This window comes from Larus michahellis, chromosome 6, assembly GCF_964199755.1.
Source record: "Larus michahellis chromosome 6, bLarMic1.1, whole genome shotgun sequence".
In the NCBI taxonomy this organism is placed as follows: domain Eukaryota; kingdom Metazoa; phylum Chordata; class Aves; order Charadriiformes; family Laridae; genus Larus; species Larus michahellis.
In genome coordinates, this window is record NC_133901.1 from 21,972,403 (window position 1) to 21,998,058 (window position 25,656).

The 25,656-nt window shown below is 43.9% G+C and overlaps 1 protein-coding gene across 3 annotated transcripts; it reads right to left on the minus strand.

Annotated features, from left to right (window-relative positions):
* Positions 1 to 1,168: 1,168 nt before the first annotated feature.
* On the minus strand, positions 1,169 to 24,714 carry AP1S3 (adaptor related protein complex 1 subunit sigma 3). Of its 3 annotated transcripts, none has more exons than XM_074591240.1 (5): positions 23,794 to 24,714; positions 5,073 to 5,251; positions 3,732 to 3,840; positions 2,639 to 2,776; positions 1,169 to 1,651 (listed from the first exon to the last, which is right to left on the minus strand). In XM_074591240.1, exons 1-5 carry the CDS (start codon positions 23,800 to 23,802, stop codon positions 1,616 to 1,618), a joined length of 471 nt encoding a protein of 156 aa, XP_074447341.1. In that variant the 5' UTR covers positions 23,803 to 24,714; the 3' UTR covers positions 1,169 to 1,615. The 3 variants fall into 3 exon arrangements, with proteins under 3 accessions (XP_074447341.1, XP_074447342.1, XP_074447343.1); XM_074591241.1 differs by lacking the exon at positions 23,794 to 24,714 and adding an exon at positions 19,124 to 19,236; XM_074591242.1 differs by lacking the exon at positions 23,794 to 24,714 and adding an exon at positions 18,276 to 18,344.
* Between the last annotated feature and the right edge of the window lie 942 nt (positions 24,715 to 25,656).

The window sequence follows — 25,656 nt, forward strand, 5'->3', positions numbered from 1 at the left end:
CTGTCAAAGTGCTCCCAACCTCCCCCAAAAAGACCCAAACCAAACCCAAACCCCTCCCCAGGAAGATACAAACAGACTGGGAAGGAAGAAGCGATAAAAATAATAGAATAAGTACGCAGGACATTTAAAGATTAGAAAAATCCCTGAAGGAAAATACTGACTGTACATCCCAGAAATAAAAGAAAATATATGTTAAAGGGAAATGTGAATCAATGCTTGGATCGTTCTGGCATATTTGTCTGATAACTTACCTAATTTTTGTCATAGAGTCACAGAATGTGTTGGGTTGGAAGGGAGCTTTAAAGGTCATCTAGTCCAACCCCCTGCAGTAAGTAAGTTTTTGTATGGGATGATTTCATGATTTGACAGAGACAAAATATGTAGCTACGAGTTATGGGCTAAGATGAACAGAATTTCTCTAAGCTTTAAATTCTGTTAAGGGAGGAAATAATCTCTCTAAGGAAGCCAGTTCAAACAGTTCATAGAGTCCAAATTGCAGAAAGACAGGCGAGTTAACACACAGCTACAGCGTTTTATAACACACAGCAAGATGCCTAGCCCAGCTGATTCTTCTCGTCTCTACTACCTTACCCCTTTTCCCTTTGTGCAGGTTGCAAAGTTATAAAAGGTTGATTAAATTGTCCAGCCTTCACAAAAATGGGTCATGCTCAACTACTAGAAAGCTGATCATCCCCATAGGTGTGTGAATTGCAGACAGGAAAACTCTGCTGGCAAAGATGGTTATCGGTGTATAAAGAGTCAAAAGATGGATGAGATGACCTTCACCCTAAAATCCCAAAGACTAATTTCTTCTCTTCAAGATATCTCTTACTGTCAAGCTGCACACTTCCAAGGGCTGGAGCCTTTGTCCAGGTCCAGGGGATCTAGGAAGGGGATAGGAAAATGAGGAGAAAGGCAGAAACAGGCCATCCGCATGCAGCAGCGACAAGGATTCATTAAACCTGGGAGAAGCCTACCTCGAGTCAGCACAGTCTTCCAGATTAAAGGGAGGTGTGGAGCGTGCTCTAATAGCAGTTGGAGCAGTCTTATTAGCAGACTAGAGCCGAAAATAGACAGAAAATAGTGAAAGAAAGGGACACATACTTCTTAAACTAGACGGATTAATCTTTTCAGAAGAAGCTTGTGAAAACAGGGCCCACAACAATTTGGCTTTTAGAAAAAAAATTATTATTAGAGCAGAATAATCATTACATTCAAAATAATGGACATTTGTACAAAAGTAGAGTCATACGGTCAGCAGTGGACCAAAACTAGTAAAAATACCTCTTCAAAGTACTGTCAGAGTAACATTTAATGATGGCAAAACCCATAGCTAAAAGACATGATACAAAACAAGTGTTTAGTCCAGCAATGAAAAGAGAAACTAGATCAAGGGTAATAACAATTCTGAGAAACTCATTTGCAGAGTAATGCAAATACAGAATTGTTAAACCCTGTGCTACATTAGCTGACCTTCATCTTCACCATTATACAAACAAACCCCTTTAGTCATTGGTTTTTGGTATTTCTCTGAGGATCTGGCACATTGGGAAGCAATTTCAGGAAGTGCATTTTACAGGTGCATAGAGCAGGTCCTCTCCAGGTAGTTTTAATGTTAAAATGCAGGCTTGTTCATGTACTCTTCTACTGTCTGGAGGAGAAAAAAAAAAAAAAAAAAAAAAGAAAAAGAAAGAAACGATGCATTATGGAGTGGTACAGTAATATTCAAACAAACCCTCTTCTCCTCTTTGAAGACAGTTGTAGTTTTGCATGGAATTAGATCAGATTAATTAAAACGTAGAAATAATTCTGCTTTAAAAACCTGTAATGGCCTTTTAGAATCTGATCTTCAAATCATGACATACCACGGTTGTGGCTAAACTCATCACATCTAGCTTTGTCCATAACTGGCCTAGTTTCATGCACAAATGCCAGACCACTGTGAAAACCTGTCTGACTTGCATAGCGTGCCCATAGCACGCTGGTAGGACTAGCTGTTTCCTTCGGTGTTAGGACGGATCTTTCACCAGCTAGGAAAAAATTAAATAAATCCATCACATTCAACTGTTTTTGCCATTCCTGGCTCAACAGTACAAGTTACAGAAGAGAATTCCTGCAGCGTTCTGAATAAAGGTTACGTATCTGCGCCCTGCAGGAAAACGTAGGTTTCACATCTGTGCCCTGTGTTTACGAATGGAAGCGGAGTTTGCCAGCACACACTCTTGCCAATCTTAACTGTTAATAGTCGGTCATCTGTTCCAATGTATTAGTGAAACAGAACGGATTTTTCTCTATTTATATTTGTATACATAAAATATAATCTTAAATTATGTTCTTATATTATATAAATATCTTAGACTTGTCTTATACTTTTTATGAATGTAATATCTGAGAAACTCTAGCAGTTAAACTGCAAGAGAAGAATAGCAGTATATAAAGAGCCTCCAGATGATTCCACAAGATGCAAGAGGGTTGAATTGAAAGCCTATGTAACCGCATTGTTGTACTTATCAAAACTGAAGTTAAGACACATTTGGATAATTAAGTACCGGAAGTGCTTAGCTGTATTTTAAGCTTGTGTCAAACAAGGAAGATGTAGGAAGATGTGGTGTTTGCCTTTTGTCTTCCTCTGCCTTACCTCCTGCAACATGTCAGAGTCTTCCATGGCTTTCACTGCAGACCTCTTTGAAGTTTCTTGTACTTCTCCACCAATTATAAACTCATCAAGAATAAAATAAGCTTTTTCAAAATTAAAGATGATATCCAGCTCACACACCTGCCAGAACAAAAGAACACGCAACATTTAAATGACTTCTACAGCATTATAAGCACTACTGTGCCAGAAGTTAAGATGATCAAATGTATTCAACATATGCACTCTTGTGGCAGGTAGCAGGGGGAAGAAAGATACTACAAATCAGTAATACTGCAGCTTCTGCACATATTCTCTCTCTATATATAGCCTAGACTTATAGCAAAGATATTCTACTTACTGTATTTTATATGATACAGTACTTTCATACTAGTTTTCAGAGAACAAAGCTAACTTCCTAGCCTACTAACCTTATAAGAGGTCTTATGTAGCACTTGTAATATGGGTTACATGTGTTCACGCAGTTTCACAGAGCCAGACAAATCCCCTGTCCTAGTGACCTTGCAGTCACCAACTGCTTTTTTGTTTTGAGGTGGTACAAATGCGAGTCATGGCACAGTGATTTAAATAAGAGATGAATTAAAGTAGTGGGGACAATTTAAAAAATAGTCATAGAAAAGGTGGGTCTCTTGTAGTCTTTAAAGACTTACTGAAAGACTTATTTGGACCTTCTTCAGGTATTTTCTTAAGAACCCAACACTTTATCTTCTTCCTCTTTATATGTCATTATTATGAAACAAACAAAATCACTATATCTGAAGATGTCCGGAGGGAGAATTAAAGAAATGTCACCGGGGGGGTGGGTTTAAGTAATTTTCCTCAAGCTTTCCCCTTGAAATCTGTTCTGACAAAGATACACAAAACATCAAGATTAATTCTGGGAGGAAAAATGGATGGAAAAATATCTTATGATAGTCTCAGCACTATTTCTTAAAATATTTTAATAATGAATTTCACTCTGGATGGAGAGAATCTATGGGGCAAGTAGGGCAGATGGAAACATGAAGCAAAACAGCTACAGGTAACTTTGTTTATCAGACAGCCAGGAGTGCAGTTCATGGGAGAAAGTAAAACCTACGTTTCCAAAGTATCTGTCCAGAAGCTCTACATATCGATGAACGACCTCTAGTGTCAGGAGCTCGTTATCCTGGTCTTCTATTGCACAACAGAAATACAAACTAGCATACCTACAAAAACAAAGGCAAAAACGCGAGAGTGAACAGCTGGATCCTCAGTGCTCTGCTTGTCTCTTAAAAGTTATGCAAATCACAGTTAATATCTATCTTGTCTCTAAAATAATAATTTTCTTTCATTCTCATAGTGTCCCAGAGAACACTTAAAAAAAATAAATCACATAATTTCAACAAATTATTAATTTAGTTAGAAAAACAAACCGCACCCTTGGCAAAGTGGGATACCCGCATCGCTGGTCTAAATAAAACAAACAGTAAATCAATAGTACTTTAAAAGTCTTCCTCACCTGCTGCAATAGCACGACAGTAAGTGGAGTTAGTTAAACTGTAGAATGAGTTACTCCTCTTTATCAAAAAATAAAAATAAAGGCAAAAATAAAGGTGGAAGGAGTTACATCTCAGCAAGCCTGCTGGCTCTCAGAGGACTGACAGTGTTTCACATAGGGCCAGAAAGCATGAAACTGCTTGGGCCAAACAATCTTCATAACTTGCAGCAAAACTTTATGTTTAAATCAACCCAAGATGGGAGTTAACAATCTACCTCAAGTCTCTGGTGCTGTGGGCAGAGCCCCAACTTGTCACAGCATCTGGTCGGATGTTTACATCCGTCACTTCACAGCAAGGGACTCCATTTTTGCTAAATGGGAGATGCCGCTTAATACAGTGCGCTATACCTTAAAGGCTACTTTTTGTTTGCTACAACTTTACAAAAACTAAAAGGCAGTTAATGCTAAGCATCACGTAACTGGGGACCAGTGATTTGTTCGGAAAAGGAAGTGGGAATTAACACTTTCCAGAGCAAAAAATATTTCAAAGACAAAATTGGACAAAATGTTGAAGGAGCCTCAGAACAGTTCCTGCAGCCTCCTGAAAAGCCTGATAAAGCCCAGCACACGTTTCAGCAGGCCACCCTGGGGAATTAGAAGGAGCAGTGAAGCCTAAAGCCTTCTAACAGAATTTCAACCACTAATACTTATTAGGTTACTCCCATTTTTCTCATTTGACAGATTGTACAAGTATTTTTCACCCCGCAATTTACCCTGCTGGTTTGTGCAGGGACACTGTGCTGTTAGACACTGTTAGATTGCTGATGGCAGGCTCCTACCAGCTTAGTCTAGCACGTAGGGTTTGTTTGGTGTTTTTCTTAGTGAGCCTTTATTTTTCCTCTTCTAGCATGTGTTATTTATATGAATAGTAATTACATGTTCTCATAAAGTTACTCACACCTTTTGTAAACAAGCTTGAGGTCTTTCCAGTCAACAAAACTACTTGTTTTTTGATTGCGAGACAAAATAATCTGAACAATTTCTCGAATGATCTTTTTCTTCTCTTTATCAGGTAGCGTCGTGTACCATTTCTGAAGCCTTAATTTCCCCTGCCGACTGAAGAGCAGTATGAAGTGTATCTAAAGTAAACAAAACGACATGGTTAACGCCGGGGCCACGGCCAGAGAAGAGCGTTCCTGTGCCTGACGCCAAAAACTTGTAAGATCTTGGTGAAGGCATCTCCAGCCCTGGTGGGATGTTCAGAGGTGGCATCCGTGAGGTCTGGGGAGGCTGAGCATGGCAGCAGAGATACTCCCCCTCTCCTGTTTCTTCCCCCAGCAGCTCTCCCCTCCCTGTGGGACCTCTCCCCTGGACATCCCCTTTGCATCCTCTCCCACCCGCCATCCCCTAACTTGGGCAAACAGCAGCTTTGCTTCCTGTTATCCCACTTCCCTGGGGAACAGGAGGAGCTTCACCACTCGCGGTGGTGAGGAGAGGGCCCCAGCCCCTCCTCCAGCAAGATTGGACACCTTAGTGAAGTAAAGACTTACATAGAACAGGGCTAGGGAGACCAAGGATGCAGTGTGGCACAAGAATAGAAGTATGAATACTTAGATAGAAATCATAATCACCAACGGTTCTGGTATTGCACCGTTTCAGGTCACAAACAAAGCAGCGTGTTCCGAGAAGAGGCTATAAGGAACAGAAGAAACCAACTACTTGGGAAAGGGAGCTTGACTATTTTACTAAAGAAATCACCAGGTTATGAAACACAGATGACTGTGATGACGAAGGACAGACCTCAGTGACCGAGGATTTACATTAAATAAAGCATGATACATACACCGTTCTAAAATTTCAATTTTAAAGCTAGTCAAAATTTTACATGGTTTGACCCATGATTTTTTCATGCTTAGCATTAGCAGTACTATTGAAATACAGAAGTGCTAGCTTTTAAATGCCAGTGGGCCTTTGGGAGAAAAGTATCAATTCACATTTATACAAATACTTTTACTAGCAGATTAAAATAACTGACCATACTAACTCTTTAAGCAGTACAGTAAGGCATCTACCCACAGCACGGAAATGGCTTTAAGAATGCAGGAAATCTATTTGGGGATGACATCCATCTCAATGGGATGTCCTCTGCTAAATGGGAAAAAAAAAAAGAACCTAGGAGGGACAGAGACGCTTCCAATGGCTTAAGACACTGCAAACAACGTTCTTGACAGGCATCCCCATCGCTTTTCTAACCAGTACCAGCGCTTGAAGGCCAGGGACTTGCAGGAAGGGCGTCTCCCTCTTGTTTTCTATCGCAGTTTATTGCTGTACCTATATTTCACCCTCACTCCATCTCCCCAGTGAGGACTAAAGTTAATGTTCACAATTACGATCAAGATTACAACGCTGATTTCTGTAAAGACCTTCTATGCTCCGGTGAAGTCCAAGCAGAGAAGTGCACCAGAGAAGTTTCTACCCAAAAGACATTAAAAAAACCCCTCAAAACCAAACAAAAAAACCGCTACTGGATTTTAAACAAAGCATTCATTCATAATTCAGAACCATTCTTGAGCTATTAAACCACATAGTTGTTGAGTAATCCAGAGATAAGAGTTCTGACTATATTGAGAAAGATTTCAAATGTGGGATCATTTTAGGGAAAGATGGACTGTTTTATTCATATGTGCCTGTGGCAGGATCTACTGCTGGAAACATGGCTCTTACCATCATTAGTCTAATGTGCTTGATAAAATTACAAGGATTTTGTAGCTGCCTTGCGTTGAGTCCTGTAATACTCTCCAGATGAGCTTGCTAAATAAAAACAATTATGCTGCTGGCAGTACACATGGCCTGATTACAGTGAAGATCAAAGCACCATGTTCTTGCCTTTCTCAGTCCATATTACCAGCTGGGTTTTGACATGGTAATATTCCAGCTGTCAGGGCTACCCCTTCCCAGCAGATGAAGGGACAATACTTACTGTCCATATGCTTGTCCACTGAGAGGAGCTGGAGGAATGAAAGACTATTTTGCCTGCTGCGCCGCACGTTAATTCCAAAGACTTTGCAAAGATGAGCGTGTTCCAAAAAGCAGAGCGTATGTTCTGCAGATAAGCGCAGCAGGTCAGCAGGCGTCCATTTAGAAGCAATCAGGCACAGGTAGCAGCTACTTCACAAACAAATTTCTAAGAATATGTTGAATCAGACGGGAAAGGATGATCAGATTTGATTGAAAATGCAGGGAACTAGTCAATGAATCCCTAGCAAAAGCCGACAGCATGTGCAGCGTACCAAGATCATGCTGCCCAAGACATCCTCAGGAAGAAATATGTTTGCCTGCAGCGCTTCAGCAGGGGCAGACAATGAAAGGGTGTTCTGGTTTAAGTTCAGCTGTTGGACCCAAAGGACCTTAAATCTAAGTGCCTGCAAGTAATACATGTATCTCCAGGACAGCAACCTTACGCCTCTAAAAGGTTAAATACCGATGAGCCAGGGAATTACTGTGAATATTATTACTATTTTCTGCTGCTTAGTTTACTTCAGTACGTTATGCTTCACCCATAGGAAAGTGAGCTGCTCTCCATTTAAAATTCCTTTGAAACTCCACTGTTTCTTATACAGACGGCAGCTGATGTTTCACCACCACTTTCATGAGTAAAGGGAACATTCTTTGCAATCAGAAAATACACACTAATGCTCTTAAATGTATCAAGATTCATACACAAGCTTCAAAAATCCTGTCTTTTGCGTCTCCTATCCGACGCTATTTCAAATGCAGAATATAACTGCATACCTCATAAGGCAATTTTACTATTATAGAAATATATACAGCTAGAAAATAGATAAGAGCCTCTGCTGTAGTACATTTCTAATTTTACACTCTGCAACAAAATAGCATACCCTCAAGCCTAGGTACGTATTACTGGCCAGCTGAGAGCTCCTGGAACAAAACAACATATTGGAAAGCTGCAGATACTTAAAAGAGAAAATATCGTGTGGTGGTTTTTAGTTTTTTTCTCTTTTGATTCTCCTTCCTTTTTCTAATTTCTAAAGCCCATTCTATCTGGGGAACTCTCTACGGGGTAAATAATATTTCATTCTCAAGAGATTAAATGGCTTAATTCCTGTAAGCGTAACCATCAAATTGCTGTAGAGGTGGTTTCGTTCAGTTCAGCTTTGCTCTGCCCAACCAAACTGACATGATACAACACATTCCTCACTCTCATAGCTCTGCTCATTACGGCTCACTGGAAAGATTTCGATGCATCAGTAAACCTGGAAATGTTGAAGTACTGCACAAACACAAATCTAAGCGCTCATCTGCTCTTTGCTCCTTGACTGTGAAAACATATTTGCTTTCCTATAGTGCTAATGACAAGATGGATGTTGATTAAGGAATTTTTAGTGGGTTTCCAGCAGCCAAACTACCAATCGAGGTAGATTATCCTGCAATGTTTTACTCATCTTCAAAAATTCCAGAGGAAAACAAAGGCAAATGACTTGCTTCAAGCAAAATACCTTTGAACCAGGGGTGCTTGGTTTCCTTTCCTACCCTTCTGGGGTGTGCTGGCTGTGACTAACAATCGCCAGACCCAGGGGCGACGTCAGAGGGAATGTTTGGGTCCAAGCCTGAGTGGGTCAGGATGAGGAGTGCAGTTCCCATGAGAGAATCAGCTGCCTTCATATGCAGAGTCTGCAGGAGACACGTTTTGGTCTGGGAGCTGAGTGTAATTTTATTAGCTTGTTTTACTGAATCAGACCCAACCACCTACACCATGGTGCAAAATGATCTCCATAAACATCAGTAAGTAGCCTAAATGACTCCACGTTATACTTGTAGGCCATTATTTTCTAGTTGGAAAAATAGGATTTTTTTAAAATCAAGCATTCAAACTAGATTTCTAAACCTGAACTCTAGCCCCTTCTTATGCATCTCGGAATCAATTGCAGCTGTAAGTTATATAGCGGGCTGGAAAGTTACAGGGCCTTCTGTTTTATAGAGATCTACAGAAATGTACCAGGGTAACAAACACCAACCCGAGCTTCAGGGCTACAAAAAAAAAAAAAATCAAATGGTAGGCTTTGACATAAAATAATTCAACAACAAATAGAACAGACATCAAAAATGCAAAATACAGAAGGTCTACATGTTTACAAACAGCAGATGTAAATAAAATATGTAAAACTAACACACATTGTGATTTTTCTCCACCTTCCTTGGGAGACCTTTCCCTCCTTTTGCTAATGGTCTGTCACGATCTGATAAGCAGCTCACTAAGCTCGTCTCCTGGACTGCTCCCGGCCAAGACTGGAGGTCCCCTTCGGCGCAGCCTTCCCCTGTATTTGGCATTTCACACTCCAGACCGATCAAACACTTTACGGTTGGCTCACTCATTTCAAACTTGGATCACATGTAACTTTTACAGAGGTTTTAAAACTTAACTTAACCTGTGCTGCAACGTTTAGTACGACTGTCTAAAGGACTGCAGACTATATTCTACAACATACAGAACAAACCACCTGTAGGGATATCCAATAAAGACGACTACAGGGGAAGACAAAGTGGCTTTCCTGACTGCCAGGGTCATTTCTCCAGTTTACCGTCCAATGACATACACACATAAAAGATGCCACATTTCTTCCTGCGAGGTGAACTCCAGGGTCAATGCAGCGAGGCTCTAATTCACCCCTCCATGAGAATAACATGCGCTAGAAATGCTTCTCTTCCTCCTGTAACTCAACCTGCTGACTGCTTTCAAACCTGTTCTGTGGCATGTGGCTGCTCCAGGTCCCTTGGTGGGAAAGGAGGACAGGGAGGAGGACTCCAAGAAGCCTAAGGGGACGGAAGGCAGAAGAGGAGACGGCGGCTGGAAGACTGGGAAAAGCAAGCACCCTCCTCTTTCCTGGGTGCTTGGTTTGGGCAAGGATTTGCTCGGCTAGGCAGCTCTGCCGCTCCAGCAGCACTGGGTTTAGATTCTGCTTCAGCTATAACCTTTCCGAATTCGGTTAAGAGCCCTCCCAAATCAAACCTTTATAAAACAGAAAGATTCCTGAAATTCACAAGTTAGATAAAATTTGCAAATTAGGAATTACTATCCTAAAACAGACAGCTTGGCAGAACTTGGAACTTTCCACTTAAGCCTGCTGCTGCCAGTAGGGTAACAGGCAAAATATGAGACGCTAATGAAGAAAAACTCATGGACCACATAAAAAGGGAAGTGGGATGAAAAAAGCCACACCTTCAGCTGCGGACAGAAGCCTGGGGAAAACCAGGCTGACTGGCTGTACCTGGTGGAGAGGAAGCCACTTTTCATCATAACGTTCTCTTTTAACTTATTCTGGCTCCCTTGAAGTCTCTTTGATCTTCTGGCACTGTTTTAGTCTAGTTGAGTCCATATTCTGCTTATCTTTTACTATTTTTCATTCTTTCCTCTGATATGAAAGAATGTATTTCCCAACACAGACAGCTGTCCAGAATTTTACATCACATCTGAAAATGAACAAAATCTACTTTCATTAAGTTGTTTCTTTTAAAAAGTATGAACATCCAAATTACTCCAGCCATTAGCTGATTTTTTTTTCTCCAAAACATTTGAAGACTAAAATATTTCTCTTTTAGTTTTTGCTTTGTTTAGTGCCTTTTTTTGGAGGGAGGGACGTAAATACTGAATTTTTCCCACCAAAATGAATAGCTATAGTGTGAACAGACATACGGTTTGGAATGCTAGACATTTAGGGTGAAATGAGAAAGACATAATAAATGGACAAGTATTGACCTAATGTATTAACAACCTAGCCACATCAGGAAGAGACAGAATAATAACAGTCTGAAGCATAGGTATTTTGGTATTCTGCTGTGGCATGGAGTCTCCACCTGGCTACTGACCTTTAATATATACACATTGGAGTTTTAGGGACTTTTAAAACAATTATGTAAAATCCAAAACAGGCTACTGTATTAAAAATCTTGATTTCCTTACTTGTTTACTCTGTTACTAAAACTGTTACTCACAGCAGCGCAGAAGCTGACAGATAAGTTTGTTAAATACTGTAGAATTTCAGCTTTAAAATTTAAACCACCTATTTAGTCTGTATGATGCAAGCAAATAAGAAAAAAGAAAGCAAAAAACAGCAACACAAAAGTACCAGAGTAGCGTATTGCTGCCTAACTGGCACAGAATTCTTTCTTGCTTAATCTCCATTAGGAACATTTCTGAACAATTTCCCCTAAACAATACATCCAAAGTCCACGCAATAAAAGCTGTGCCAGATCATTACAGGCACACGTGACTATAGTTACACATTGATTTTACGCTTTGCATGATGCCGAAGTCACCCTTATCTTATTACTGAAGATTTTAAATTGACCAACATACTAGCATTTAAAGGATATTTACACCATATAGTATTGATCCAGTCAACAGCCTTCTCAATAGCCTCACTTGAGTTAAATAAACTATAATCAAAACAGTACAGCTGAGCTCAAGCTCCAAACTAAAAACATCTTGAAGCTCCTCACTTCTGATGCCTACCTAAGGATCAGAAAACCAAGCTCAATGAAGCCCTAAGTGCCCCACAAGCTCCCCTCAGCTCTGCTCTTGCTTATTGCTGCCCCTAACATGCCCAGTCCTCCCAACCTTGGCTCATTTCTCATAAGCCGGTAGCATTCCTTCAACAACATCCTCCCCACAATACAGGCATGCTTGTGCCTCCTCCTCGCAGGCTGATGGGCATCCCGCCAACAGCGAAGATGGCAAATCTGTCCAAAATAGATCCTAAGACGTAGACGCAGGCAATGACATCCATCTTTTGTAAAAGATAATTACTCTGTTTTCTTAAATCAGTGGTTTTTCATTCCTGCAAGTGGAATTAACTGCAGTTTCTAGGCAATAAGCAAGAAGAAATCCAGGCAGGCTATTTGCCCAAAACCTGCCCCGACTGCTGCAATGTGAGAGCAGGCCGGTGACCGCACTACAGCCGTGTGAACCGGGGAGATGGCACTCACACCTTCGGTCTCCACTCCGGGCCACACAGCCGCAGGGATGCCGCTGGCCAACCCCACAAAAAGCAGCACCATTTGAAGATATTCAGAACAATTATTAACTAGGTACTCGCATCCCTTCTGCCTCCTGGGCTGGGGTCTCAGAGTTATATAAACAAGTATACATGTTTATACATTTTTTGGGAGGCTGTGGAAATCCTCATTAGGTTATCACAAGGAGGAGGAGACCAAGGGAGAAGCTGAACAAGCTGCTGAGAGCTACCCCTAATTCACTATAGCCCCAGTGTACTTTACAGTCACAAAATGCCATTTTCCCAGTCTGTTCCTTGAACACCTGGTGAAGAAACAGAGTTAAAATCCAGCCCAATGGACTCTGGGAAAAGGTAGAGCCTCTTCTATTCTCATTTCCAGTTTGTCTTATCAGGCATCTGCAAATCCCTGCTACGTGAAGGCACCACGGTGCCCTTCCCTTGCCTCCGACCTTTCAAGAAGCAAAGTTAAAAAGCTTTGGCGGGCACACCAGAAGGTGACAGAGTTTCCCCGACTCCTCAGCCAGGGACAGACAGTGCTGATGCCCATTCCTAGTGGAGCAGGAACACTGCAGGTCTGCAGCGGCCTCACGCCCGTTCCACCAGCTCCCAGCAAAGATGCTGAGGGAAAACCCGAGCTCTGGAAGGACCGAAGATACGTGTGAGTCAGAGTCACATTTGTGAATGACTCCAAAAGAGCACGGGAGTGATTTTTTGGAAACACTGAAGCATTTCATTTAGGCGTTTTCAATAAAGAAATTATCAATTTTCCCTTTCAAAATGGCATTTTTTCATTAAGGTAAAAAAACCAACATGGATTTAATAACCTAAACATAAAAGAAGCAACCATTGTTTATGGAAGGAAGGGCCAAAGCCCAGGATGTCACAAAATGCTTTATGTTGGCCTGAAATTTAGCCTCCAGAATGAAAAAATGGACCAAAAATTAATTCTGATATTCATCCAGGTCTTGTCATGAGACTTGGAGGAAAGGGAATGTCTGAGGTACTGCCCCTTCCCCATCCCCATCTCCTAGCCCAGTGTCTGTTGAGCTGTGAGTTTTATGCAGCCATTCCCCCGGCTCTTCTAGAGCTCAGAGCAGACAGGCAGACACTCACCCAACACTTACGTGTTCTCCTCCCAGCCTGCAGCCTTGCAAAAGACAAAGGCACAACATGGTAAATTTCCCCATTTTCTTCAAACAAAATTGATTCTGTTTCTCCTTCCCCTGCGGTTTGTGTCTATCGCTCCCCTCAAGGGACTAAGCAGAGGGTGATGACCATACAGGAGTTCCTGCGCTGGTTAACGAGCCACTGAGAACTGCAAGTGTCTGAGCAAAACTGCCTTCAAGATCCAACGGCACACAGCAAGGCAACAACAGGCATTTACAGGCTGGAGAAGAGGGATTTTAATGCCCTCTCTTCTCAGGTCTGAAAGGAGGATAGCAGATGGACATCCTACACAAGTTCAGCAAGTCAGAGAAGAAAATAAAGACTGGTGCATAGAGTACCTGGGGTTACGTCTGTGATATTGAGAAACATAAAACCAGGACATACTAGGCCAGAAAGACATGTCTGGCCAGAAAGGCACGTCAAGCTTGCCTTCAAACAAATGTAAATTTTCTTTTCCCATCCTGCCCCAGTGACTCTGCATGCTGTATTCAGCCTGGAGAAGAGGAGGCTCCGGGGAGACCTTATAGCAGCCTTCCAGTACCTAAAGGACCTACAGAAAGGATGGGGAGGGACTCTTTATCAGGGAGTGTAGTGATAGGAGGAGGGGTAATGGTTTTAAACTGAAAGAGGGGAGATTTAGATGGATATTAGGAAGAAATTCTTTACTGTGAGGTTGGTGAGGCACTGGAACAGGTTTCCCAGAGAAGCTGTGGATGCCCCATCCCTGGAGGTGTTCCAGGCCAGGCTGGATGGGGCTTTGAGCAGCCTGGTCTAGTGGGAGATGTCCCTGCCCATGGCAGAGGGGTGGAACTAGATGATCTTTAAGGTCCCTTCCAACCCAAACCATTCTGTGATTCTATGATTCCTGCTCACAAAGTACCATTTGTGCAGGACTGCACTTTGCACCTCTCTAAACTGCAACATCTGCAAAAATGCAAAGGCCTAGTGGCCACTGGAGAAAGCATACATGCAATGCAGCCAAGTAAATGCAGATGACAGCCTGTAGGAACAGGACAGCAGCGAAATGAATGGGCAGGGATGGTAATTAGTAGCTATGCATATGTGATACAGAAAGAATTCTTTTTACAGGAGCAGTATGGTTTTAATTTAGGCATCACTGGAAAGACTACAACTGGCTGACACAAATGCTTGATGTATATGCCAAAGCATAAATCTTGTAAGTACTTCGGGGAGGAGAAGCTCTACCTGCCCTCCCTGACCCATTAGTTTCCTCAGTCCTTTCATCGTTTTCTCCCTTTGCTGCTCTTGCACATAACTGATGTCTCTGGATGGCAGAAGGTCTACAGGATGGTTTATAAAGCATGGAATTTTGAAGTAATTAAAGATACAGAAAAGCAGCAAATATTTTACATGGTCCACACACTCGGCATCATTTTCTTGCCTCCTCCCCATTACCCCTCCAGCCCTCTTCCCTGCATTTGCCTACCTCAGATGCCATGGCTTTCTCCAAAGCCCTCCTGGCACTCCACATCCTATCAACTCCTGGCTCTGAGACACGCCTACAATTTCCATATTTGTGAGTGAAAATATTAAAAAAAAAAAAAAAAATTACTTAAGCAAAGAATCAGCAAATGATCTATCATAAAATTTCTTTTGCTTTCTGGAAATGAGCTTATTACCCACAGACAGTAAAGTGTGCATCGCAGTTACTGCACAGCCAGTCAGTCCAGAGCAGCCTCTAGTGTAACAGTGACAATCTGTAATGATACTGAGTACTTGAGAGGGGACATCCAAAATTGGAAGAGGATCACATCAACACTCAAAGATTACAGACTTCATGAGAAGAACCCTAAAAAACATTTCTCCCAGCAAATCCCACAAAATGGTATTCAAAAGTCCAACTGAATGACAGGGAGTAACTGAATACCAGGTTATGGATCACCCTCTGGCGCAGTACTCTGACGTGATAACTTTCAGAAGTGGGGAGCATAAACAACAGGGCATGCATAAAATCATTCTGGTGGTCCTGCCTCTAGGAATCACAGGTTTAAGGATACAAAGCCAGAAACTGCATCCAGACAACCCACCTGTGGACCCATCCTCCATGAGCTGCCTAGTTACTAGGATACCTACAACACCCTCAGCAGTGGATTAAAAACATTCGTCTACACTGGGTAAAAAAGCATTCCCTTTTGTTTTATTTACATTTAGTGCCTAAAAATTTCACAGGATGTACCCTGACTCTTCTTGTAGCAACCATTCTTTATAGCGTTCATGATTTCATGCATTTCTACCAATTCCCCCCCAGTCATCTCTTTCCAAGCTGAAAAGTCTATCTACTTAGGATCTTCTAAAAAAAAAAACCGCCATTCCATTACCATTATCTACTGCCACACTAACAGTTCACTACAAGATAAATAAGCAAAGAAATACCACATGGACTTTTTTTTTTTTTTCCATGTAGAACAGTTGCCTCGAACAAGAATTTTTTATTTGTCATTTTCTCTCCTTCCCTCATCTATTCTAACCTGCTGCCCATCTTGTCTTTCAGAGGTAAATGCCTAGAGGCAAAGTTCATCCTCTTTGCTAGGCAAATACACAGCTGTACCACAGAGTGGATAAAAGCGGTTCTTCAAACTGCAGATAGTAGATTCTGTGCAGCATTGAAAAATATCTTTTGCAGATCTGTGTCCATTTTAACAATTAAGAGCATTGAGACTGTTGGTGAGGTCAATTTTCAGAATAGCTGAAAGTTCATTTCCAAACACCAGGCAGGTGTCAGCAGCTGCAGTTACTTCCACTAGTATTTCCACGCAAGCTTCTAGACCAGTGGCTGGTATCAAATGTCTTGCTAAGTGGAACCAGTGCTTAGCAACTCCTTTTCTGTTCAGGCCAAGTACATTTTAAGAGCCCCTGTGCTCGGTGGGATTCTTTTGATCTTTCCCCAGGGTTTCAGAGCATGCCCACAAGTACTAATTTTTCTCACCGTACGGATGAGCAGCACAGGTCGGAGGGAAGCAGGCCCTTTACTATGCAGGCAACAATTCTACACTCAAAGCTACGCAAACAGAGTCATGTACTGTCACAAAAGTAATACTGATAACACTGAGGTGGCAGTAGAATCCAGGTGTTGCAACACTTCCAGGCATGAAAGGCTATAGCAACACATGTCCTGGGGGAAACTAATAATTTTATCCTCTCTGCTCTCTCCCCATTCTTCAACTTTGTTGAGACAGCAATCCTTCAGGACATGTTTCTCTGCTGCACCTATATATGTCAGGGAGCAGAACTAAGTCTCCGTTGTAAAAAGTCTTCCTTTTTTTTTTTTTTAACATGTCACAAAGTAGCAGCCGGGCAGAAAAGCTATCTTTCTCAGCAGGATGTGAAGTTAGCTTCGCTAAACAGACTCTTTCCTGAAACTTCTCTGGAAATCTGCATCAGAGCAAACTATTGAAGCAACCCTCTTGCTAAGACACTGTACCCTTTGCACAAGAACCTTCCAGTCAGATCTCAAAACACAGAAAAAAGGTGGCAAGCACAACTATGTCATTCCAAACCAGAGGAACTGATCTACGGAGAGTTTAAATGACCTGTTGAAAGTTCTTCAGTCGCGAGCCTGAATAAGGCTTATTCTTGGTTTGTAACCCAGTACCCTTATTTCTTGACACGTTACGCAGTGCAACAACCCCTTCACAGAGACTGGATGACAGACAGAGGAATTTTAAGCAAAAGAGTACCCTGACAAAAGCACCCTTTCATCAGCACTGGCTCAACAACAGGAGAATGGGGTAAGGCTGAGAGCACTAGTTAATGTAGTAACGCCAGCAAGAGTTTGTACTATGGCCTCAGAAAAGCAAAAAAGAAAAGTTATTAATGGTAAGAATGCACACTCACCTTATAAAATTGTAACAATCAATACCGCAGACAGTCTCCAAATTGTGAATAAGCAGCACTGCTGTAAGCAGCGCTCCCCTGGGACCATCGTGAGTGCTTTGAAAATCGGCATTTGTGAAGTGCGTGCATCAGGGAGAGTTCTGAGATCAGCTTCCCTGAAATCAGCTCCCATATTTACTGACCTTCAAGGGCAGAATAGGAACTCCAGTTGTTTACATAAGCTTTACCCGAGGGAAGTAGACATGTAGGGCTGTCTCGGGGTGTAACCAGAAAGGTTATAGCTTTATGGGGACTTCACATAGGGAGACTGCGTAAATTCGTCACTGTGCATATTCTATTTGCAAAGGTAATGACAGGTAGACCTTTCTAAATACGCTAGACTAACACATATTTAGCATTCTGGCTAAACCACTGAAAAGAAACAACACAGCTCTGCCTTTGAGGATAGAGACAAACAACAAAACTTGGCCTCGGATGAAGGAGCTGCGAGACTCCCGTTCAGCTGCACTGCTGGTAACTGATGCTACAGATGCACACAATAGGCAAACTGTGCAAGACGGCAGCTCAGGGCATGCTGGCAGAACCTGCCCCAACTCTGAATTATCAAGCACCGAGATGGTTTCTCAATTAAGAGGCATCACTGACCATCTTACTGCTTGAGAGCCTGCAGTCCTCCTTGGGGAAAATCTAGCCATTACTCTGAGGATGTTGGTCATCAAGCTTAACAAAAGAGAATAACCACAGCAACCTTTTCTCATCCCAGCGAACCACCACCAAGCACAGCATTGGAGAGCCACAGGGCCTCCCTCCCAGGATCCAGCCTCCCAGGTTCCTTCCAAGCTAAAACTAGCCACTGCTACCACCTCTCCCCAGGCATGGAGCCGGGTCCGACATGCAGACTGGTTGCCAACAGACAACATACAAGGGAAAAAACCAGACCCATACGCTCTATCACAGATGCATTACTTGATGGAAAGGCAGAGCGAAGTTTCTACAACCCCCCTGGGACCAGGCAGGGGGGCAGAGGCACCCGAGCTGGAGGCAAGGTGGCCATCCAAGCTCTCCACTTACCCAGCACCAGGGAATACAGGTGGGGAAAAGCTCTTACCAAGACAATCCACTGCCCAACACTGCTCCACTGTGACACCAGAGCCAGCCGAAAGCCACAGATCCACATGAAACCACATTCGATCCTTCTCCAGGCACTGGAGCAGACTTGAACCTCGGCTCCTCAGGTTACAGGAAGACTTTATAAAACCTCTCTCTGTAACAGCCTTGTTTTCCTGGTTGGCTGGGAAAGGCTACCAGCCTGACCCAGGCTCACCCCAAGGGTCAGAAGACAGAAAGGAAAAGAACGTAACTTTCATTTCCCCAAAGCAGGTGCAAACCTTGTTCAAACCCACTTGGAAACAGCATTTCTGCGTCTCGGAGCAGCCGGCACATCTCTAAGCAGGCAGGCTGGCATGCGCTTTCCCAAAGAACACACTTTACCTCTATGTAAAGCTAACTCGCACTATTCCCGCCGAACGATTTTTTTTTTTTTTTTTTTTTTTTCAAAAAACTAAGCCGAGTTTCTTTTTTCCGACCCCGAAGGAGCCGCTGGCGACCCGTTTGGAGACGGCCCCCTCCCCACCCTGACCAGGGCAGGGGGGTTCGGCCGGCTGCGCCCTTCCCGGGCCCGGCCCGGCCCCTCCGCGGGGACTTTGCCTTTCCAGCAACCGCTCCTGTTTGCTCTCGGCCCCGGGCACACCGCCGTCCAGCCCGGCCCCGCGGCGGGTCTCCCCCGGCCCATCCCGGCGGGTCTGAGGGGACGGGGCGGCTCCGCTCCGCCCTGCCTCCCGACAGCACAGGGAAGGCTCCCGTCGAGGGGGGCTCCGCCGCCGGCCCGGCCCGGCCCGCGGGGGGCGAACGGCGGGGCAGGGGGCGGCCGCTCCCGCCCGGCCCCGTCCCACTTACCATGGCGTGGCGGCAGGCTGGGAGCCGGCCCGGCCCGGCTGGCTGCCGGCCGCCTCCCTCCCGCCCTGCCTGCCTCCGCCCCGCGGCAGGTGAGGCCTCGGCCGCACCGCGCCTTCCCACAATGCCCCGAAAGGGAACTCCCCGGGCGCCTCCTCCCCGGCCGGGGCCGGGGAGCAGGAGCGCGGGCCGGTGAGGGGGGAGGGGGCTGCCCACGCTCCTCCCGCCCGGCGCGGTGGGCACAAGGCGGCTGCCGGGCCGTCGGGCTTCCCCCGTCTGCGGCCTGGCGGTGAGAGGCCGTCGACGGAGGGCTGCCTGCCGCTGCTCCCCCGTCCTCGGCGCCCCCGAGAAGGGAAGCGGAACGGGGGCAGCAGGGCAGGTTGTTGACAGAGCGGGGTACAGGGGGAAGGGACTCCCCGCAGAGTGCTCGATTCCAGGGAGCGGGGGCTGCGGAGACCCTGTCTGCACAGGGGTGACCGCTGCTGTCACCATGTACCTGTGGTAACCGCTCAAAGGACACCTTTCTCGCCACAGCAAAACCCGAGTTCAATAAAGACGCAGTTCATGCCCTCCTCTGGCTGTAGCTGCTCCCCTGCCAAGCATTCATACTCTAAAGACGCTCCGGTGGAGCTACAGGCATGATTGCGCTGCGGCCCATCTCCATCAAAATGAAACTGGGATAGTTCAAATACCTTAAATGGCTGGGCTTTGCTAACCTGTGCTTTTTGGCGGAGCCGGATGGAAGAGCAAGACATGAGCAGCTCTGCTGGTAGACTGGCAAATCCCTGTAACCTCTGGCAGGGATTTGCTGATAAGCAGCCGGTGCCAAAGGAATGTGCAACATCCACAGACTCAGCACTTGAATCCGAAGCTCTAAATCCAAGCCTGAGGCTTCTCAAGCTCTTACCAGGAGTCTGATCCAGAGGCAAACTACCACATGAGCATAAAACGTGAAAACTTTGGATGTTTACGTCCCATGTTTTTAGTCTAAAAGAGAGAGGCTCCCCAGCACACTGCATGCATCTATCCCCGAGGGTGGTGTGTCTGGATTCGGGATACAGATCCCACCTGCTCTGTGCAGAGCCATGCCCTGCTTTTGTGTGCAGCGCTAGCTGCATCTGCGCCATCAGTAAGAAAGGAAAAGCCGAAGGAGCTCAGGGACTCCAGGGGACACTGGTGTCAATGGCTGACACCAGCAGAACCCCTCTTCAGCCTCTGGCTACAGCAATGGAGGAGAGATCCCTTGGTCAAAAGCAATTGTGTGTGCACGGCTGAGAGGGCAACTGGGCTGAAATCCAGCTGGAAATGCTTGTTTGCATGAGCAGAAAGCATATGCAGGGGTGTGCTCCTTACGCTCATTTAACAGCGTGGAAGTAATTTCCACTTTTCCCTAAGCATGCCTACTCCTCTCTGCCTCCGTAAGCTTTGATTGGTTTATACAGACACGCTGTTCACAGAGCCCTCCACTGCTGCTTGCTCACTCCTGGTTTCTGCATGTTCCAGCCCCGTCCCGCCAAGCAGGACAATGTGTGCTGTGCTGCGATGCTGCCCAGTGCTCTGCTTTCACTTCTGGAGTGCACAACACAAGAAGTACGAGTCCCAGCTGCCCACAAATCCCACTGATATTTAATCTGCTCACTTGCCTCTGGCCTCTGTCGCTTCCCGAGCACACATCCCACTGATACTTCATCTGCTCGCTTGCCTCTGTCCTCTGTTGCTTCCTGAGCACACATCCCAGGCCCATAAAGCAGCACTATCTACAGACCATATGAAGATGCTGGCCCTTTACTGCACAGCCATGGTGCAGCACACGCTGCCAGACAGCACTGGCCTCACTGGTTTGCTGGGGCACCATCCTGCCTTCAGTGAGCCTGCCAAACACATGCTTACTGCTATCAGCACCTGATAAAGTAGACCAAAATTGCTAGGTTCTCCAAAAGATAGCTGGGATGAGTAAACAGGCCACCCGAAGTGCCACAGTACCCATGCTGCCTTCCCCAGGAGGTAACATCTGGCGTCCCCACAACCACTGTCGCATTCCTGTCCCTTGTAGCTCTACCTGCTGTGGCCTATGCAGAACAACAAGGAGCTGGCTCTGCACTTAAACCCCAAACACTCCCCGCTGTTTGTGCACGGGGAGTGTCCATAGATACCACTGCAGTGTTGGGAAAGCTACATCTCTGTGTACACTAGGAATGGATTTGCCTAACACACAAGAATGTGGACACCACAGAGCAGTTCAACTAGAGATGCAGGGTATCAATAATTTCATCTCCAAAATTGATTAAAAAAAGTGTTTCATGAAAACAACTCTCTTCAGCAGCCTACATCTTGCCTAGCTATGTAATATATTCTGATGATGGACAATAATTTTTTTTGCTTAACAGTCTTTTCCCAGTAATCTTATCTTTTCTGTGCAAAGACCCTACTTAATTAGGCCCAAGAACTCAAGAGAACTAACCTGCTCTTTTGTGGTTTTGCAAGTACATTAGAAAAAAAAGCAGCAGCAGCAAACATACAGTGCACATTAACAGTGGTGGCCAACAGCCCATTATGTCCAATCTTGCAGGTTAGCAGAAAGAATTTTGCTGCCCTACAGAAACAAGGCTGCAGATACAGGATCCTGCCCAAGTTAGATGCTTTCCAGCCCAGAAAGCTAGGCTGTACTTAATGACTGTCTAACTAGAAGTAGTAAGAAGCTGGAATTCCCCACCCCCCTCTGCCACTGGCACAATGTGCCTGCATGATGTTCTGATGAAGAAGATAGCTCAAACTTCCCAGGTAGGAGCTGCTGATGGTTATCGATGCCAGCAAGGGAAGTGGGGGAGGCTGCTGTGGCACGCAGTTGTGCCAGGTGAACTGGTGGGGTGATCTCATGCCAGAAAAATGCCATACCATGGACTCCTTCGGGTCCTTCCCTTAGGCCCAGTGAATTAATCTGAACACAAAAGCTTGCAAAGCAATGCAAATGTATTTCTCTAACTCCAAACAGGCTGCAAAAGGCTTTGAGACCCTTCACTTTTGGCTCCTGTGTCTGCCTGGAGAAAAAGGCTCATATTGCTTCCTTGAGGGCCTTCTGAAAACAAAATATAACATGCTTTCTTCCTTCTAAAAAACTGCAAAAAAAAAAATCATTCTGAAAAAACATCCCGCCTTTTTATTGCGGAAAGAAGCCTTTTTACTGATACTGAGTACCACAACAAAGGAAGCAGAACACTGGTCATTTACACTAATTCTAGCCTTGATGTGATTTTTCAGCGCCTAAACGGAGCTGCTGCCAGGCACCCAGAGCCCTGTGCAAACCAAAGAATTCAGGCTGATGCACACTCCACTTGGTGATTTTACAGGAGACTGCTGTGCAGGTTTTTTTCCACTTGATACTAGGGCCGTAGGGGAAAGAGAAAATTCTAAAAGCTCAATCTAAATTCAGCTGCAGGAGGTAGCTTTTAATTGCACTTTGGATCAATAGAGAAGCAATCCAACACTTGTTCTTGGTTACCAGGCAGGGGTTTGTATTTTTCCAGACAATTTTCCCCTGCTTCTCATATGTTCCCTTTTCCTTATTTGCTCACACAATCTGGAGTCTTCACAATTTAAGTGCAGAACAAAGCATTCATATCACTAGAGAACATATCAAATCATATATCTGTGCCACAGGTTTTGGTACTTTATCAGCAGCAATAGCATGCTCAGTAAGTAGTCCCAACATTTAAGCACTTTAAAGTACTAGAAAACTGTTAAAAATAGCAGTCTCAAATCCTCATAGCCTGTACTGAAGTGATAGGTGTACACAAGTACTTAAAGGGTGCCAAATAGCATTTTATTTCATTTCCCATCTGTATAAAACTAAAAGCAGGACAAAAGGTAGACAGACATTAATAAAGCTCCATCCAGAATTCTCCTTCTATCAAGAGAAAATGTGTTATTGTAGCCCTCTTGTGTTCAGTTGGATTAACAGCTATTAGATCCAGACTGTCCTTCCTTACAACCCCTTAAATTAAGGCTCTGCATTCTTTAACCACATTGCCATTCAGTTCTTGGCCCACTCCACCTTCACTCATTCAGTTTCTTTCATGTTTTTCCCCTTTCCATCCTGGTTGTAAGATCTACACACATTCAGACCGTCCTCTGAAACAGCAGAGTGCTCAGTCGGTATATGCACACTGTGAAACAAGAGAACTGCTGCTTTGGCGTAAGGAAGACTGCAACATCCCTCATTACCTGTAAGCATGCATATTCCCAGCATTTCTTCTCCATAAAAGGACTGTAAGTAACACAATTTACAGCCTTGTTTCCCTCTTTTAGATAACACCTATGAGATCTATTTTTAAACTATGTCCCACCAACACCATTTAGACACATGCAACGTTTCTCTACCCTTACAGAAATTGCCCTGACATTCCCCAAAACCTGTAAGTACTATTGACAGTCCTGTTGATCCCAGACCTTCCCTACCAATCAACAAGATTAAAACCTCTGGTGTCCACCACTTAGCTGGGACACCGCGCAGTCATGGTTCTAAGAGGTAGTTGCTTTTACAGTATTCTTTTGCAAGTTGCAAAGGCTGTAGCAAACAGAAGAGCAAGTTCTGGCTGCATTGCTATAGGTGCTTAATGGGATGGAGTCTCGTATCTGAGGATGAAGTAATGGGTTGTTTCCCAAAAGACACTCACCTTCCACATCTGCTGCCTTGGTCATCTTTAATTCAGCCACTGCAAGACCAGCTCACTCTTACAGATCAGGAGGCTGAGACAAGGAGTTCAGCTGTGCTTCAAGAGCTGCTATCACCTGTCTCAAGGAGCTGAACTCCAACATGGACATGCTGCTGCGGAGGAAACCTGAAGAAGGAGCCATAAACTAAGAGAGAAAGAAGGAGAAATGAATGAGAACCAGGAAAAGACAAAGGACAGTACTAGACCAGAAAAACAGCTATGGCTTAGCAGCAACACCAGCAAGGAATGTTAGCAAGCAATGCCCACTCTTGATCAGCAGCCCAGGGGTGCACTTCAGCTCATGAAAACTTAAAGAGTTTTGACAGATATGTGCATATAGATTTTCAGCAGCTGAAACCATAAGGAAAACAGGCTTCAGAAATAAAAATTAATATAGACAGTGAGAGTCATGGTATCTTCTTTGTTTGAAAGACAGCTACAGAAGCAAAGCTAGGAGCAAGTTAAACCCTATTCTTTGTCTTTCCCTATAAACAAGGTCAAGGGGAGAAAAGCATGCACTTCCATAACATTGGTTATTGCAAGTCAGTTTCCTGAAAAACAGGATAATATAAAGCATTTCAGAGGAAAAACTGAAAGACAACATATAAAAATACAGATGGGAAATCCCACAGTCAAACTGTATTTCTACATAAATTTATCTTGGGTTTGAGCTGGATAAATGCTAAGAGATACCTAAGCCGCTGGGTGTCTCACAGAAAGCATGATTCATAGCACACCGGGGCCTTGGTAAACAAAATTGACAGGACTTACTTAGTAACTCAGTTCTAACAGCGAGATGTAAGGCAACCCATGATATCTTTGTGACAAAAAGCAGTTTAGGAATTAATGTACCACATATTCTGCAGACAAGCCAGTTAATCCCACCAAAATTAGTGTAAGACATCGAAAATAAGTCAAAGAATACGGTTCAACTTATCTGTGTGAGCACAGATTGTACAATAAAACTGGTAAGAGACCCTGGGTACACAAGGGAGTGGGAGGGCTATTATTTACAGCAACTATGAGCTGCCTGTATGTTGCAGGGGAAAAGGCTCATGCTACAGAAGCAGAAAGCAAAGTGTCTAATGACCCCATACATTTATTATTTGATAAAATATTTTATATTTAGATTTATGAAAAAGAAATTGTATAGATTTTATTACTGATATTATTTTGATGTTTGCTTCCATTGCCGAAGTGATAAAACCAGTAAGTGTTACTGTCTTTGAATCTGTTCAACTATTAGCTTTTACACATTAATAGAGTTCAGTAGACCACACGCAGTTACCTAGAGACCATGCCCTTACTTCCTCCAAAGGGGCAAAAAACTTTGCGGGACAATTTGGTAGCAGTCACTTAAGAGATCGCCTTATACTCAGGAGAGAAGCAGAGAAAGCCTTCAAAGGCCACACTGCAACTCACTGAAAGATGGTTACTGGATGACAAAAGAGGTTTTTTTAACTGTTGAACTGGCAGAAATTCATCATTTTCTGTAGAGTTTGATCGTGATATTTCACTGTTAGCCAGGTCATTCAGAACTGAGGACTTCATCTACAGAGACAAAAAGCCTTAGAGAGCTTTCCTTCTGAAGTATACAGTAGTAAATCTGATCAACGTAAAAATCTGTCCCTTTCCTGCATCTAGCGTATTCAAAATATCTCCAATAGTTGAAGTCAACGCCACACCAAAAAACTCATTGCTAAGACCTGCCACACAGCTTATCTGAAACTTAAATGAAGGTTGCAACATAAGGAATGTAAGAAGCAATCAACTATGCATTCCCATTTAGAAAACCAATACATGTATTATAGCGCTTTCACCACA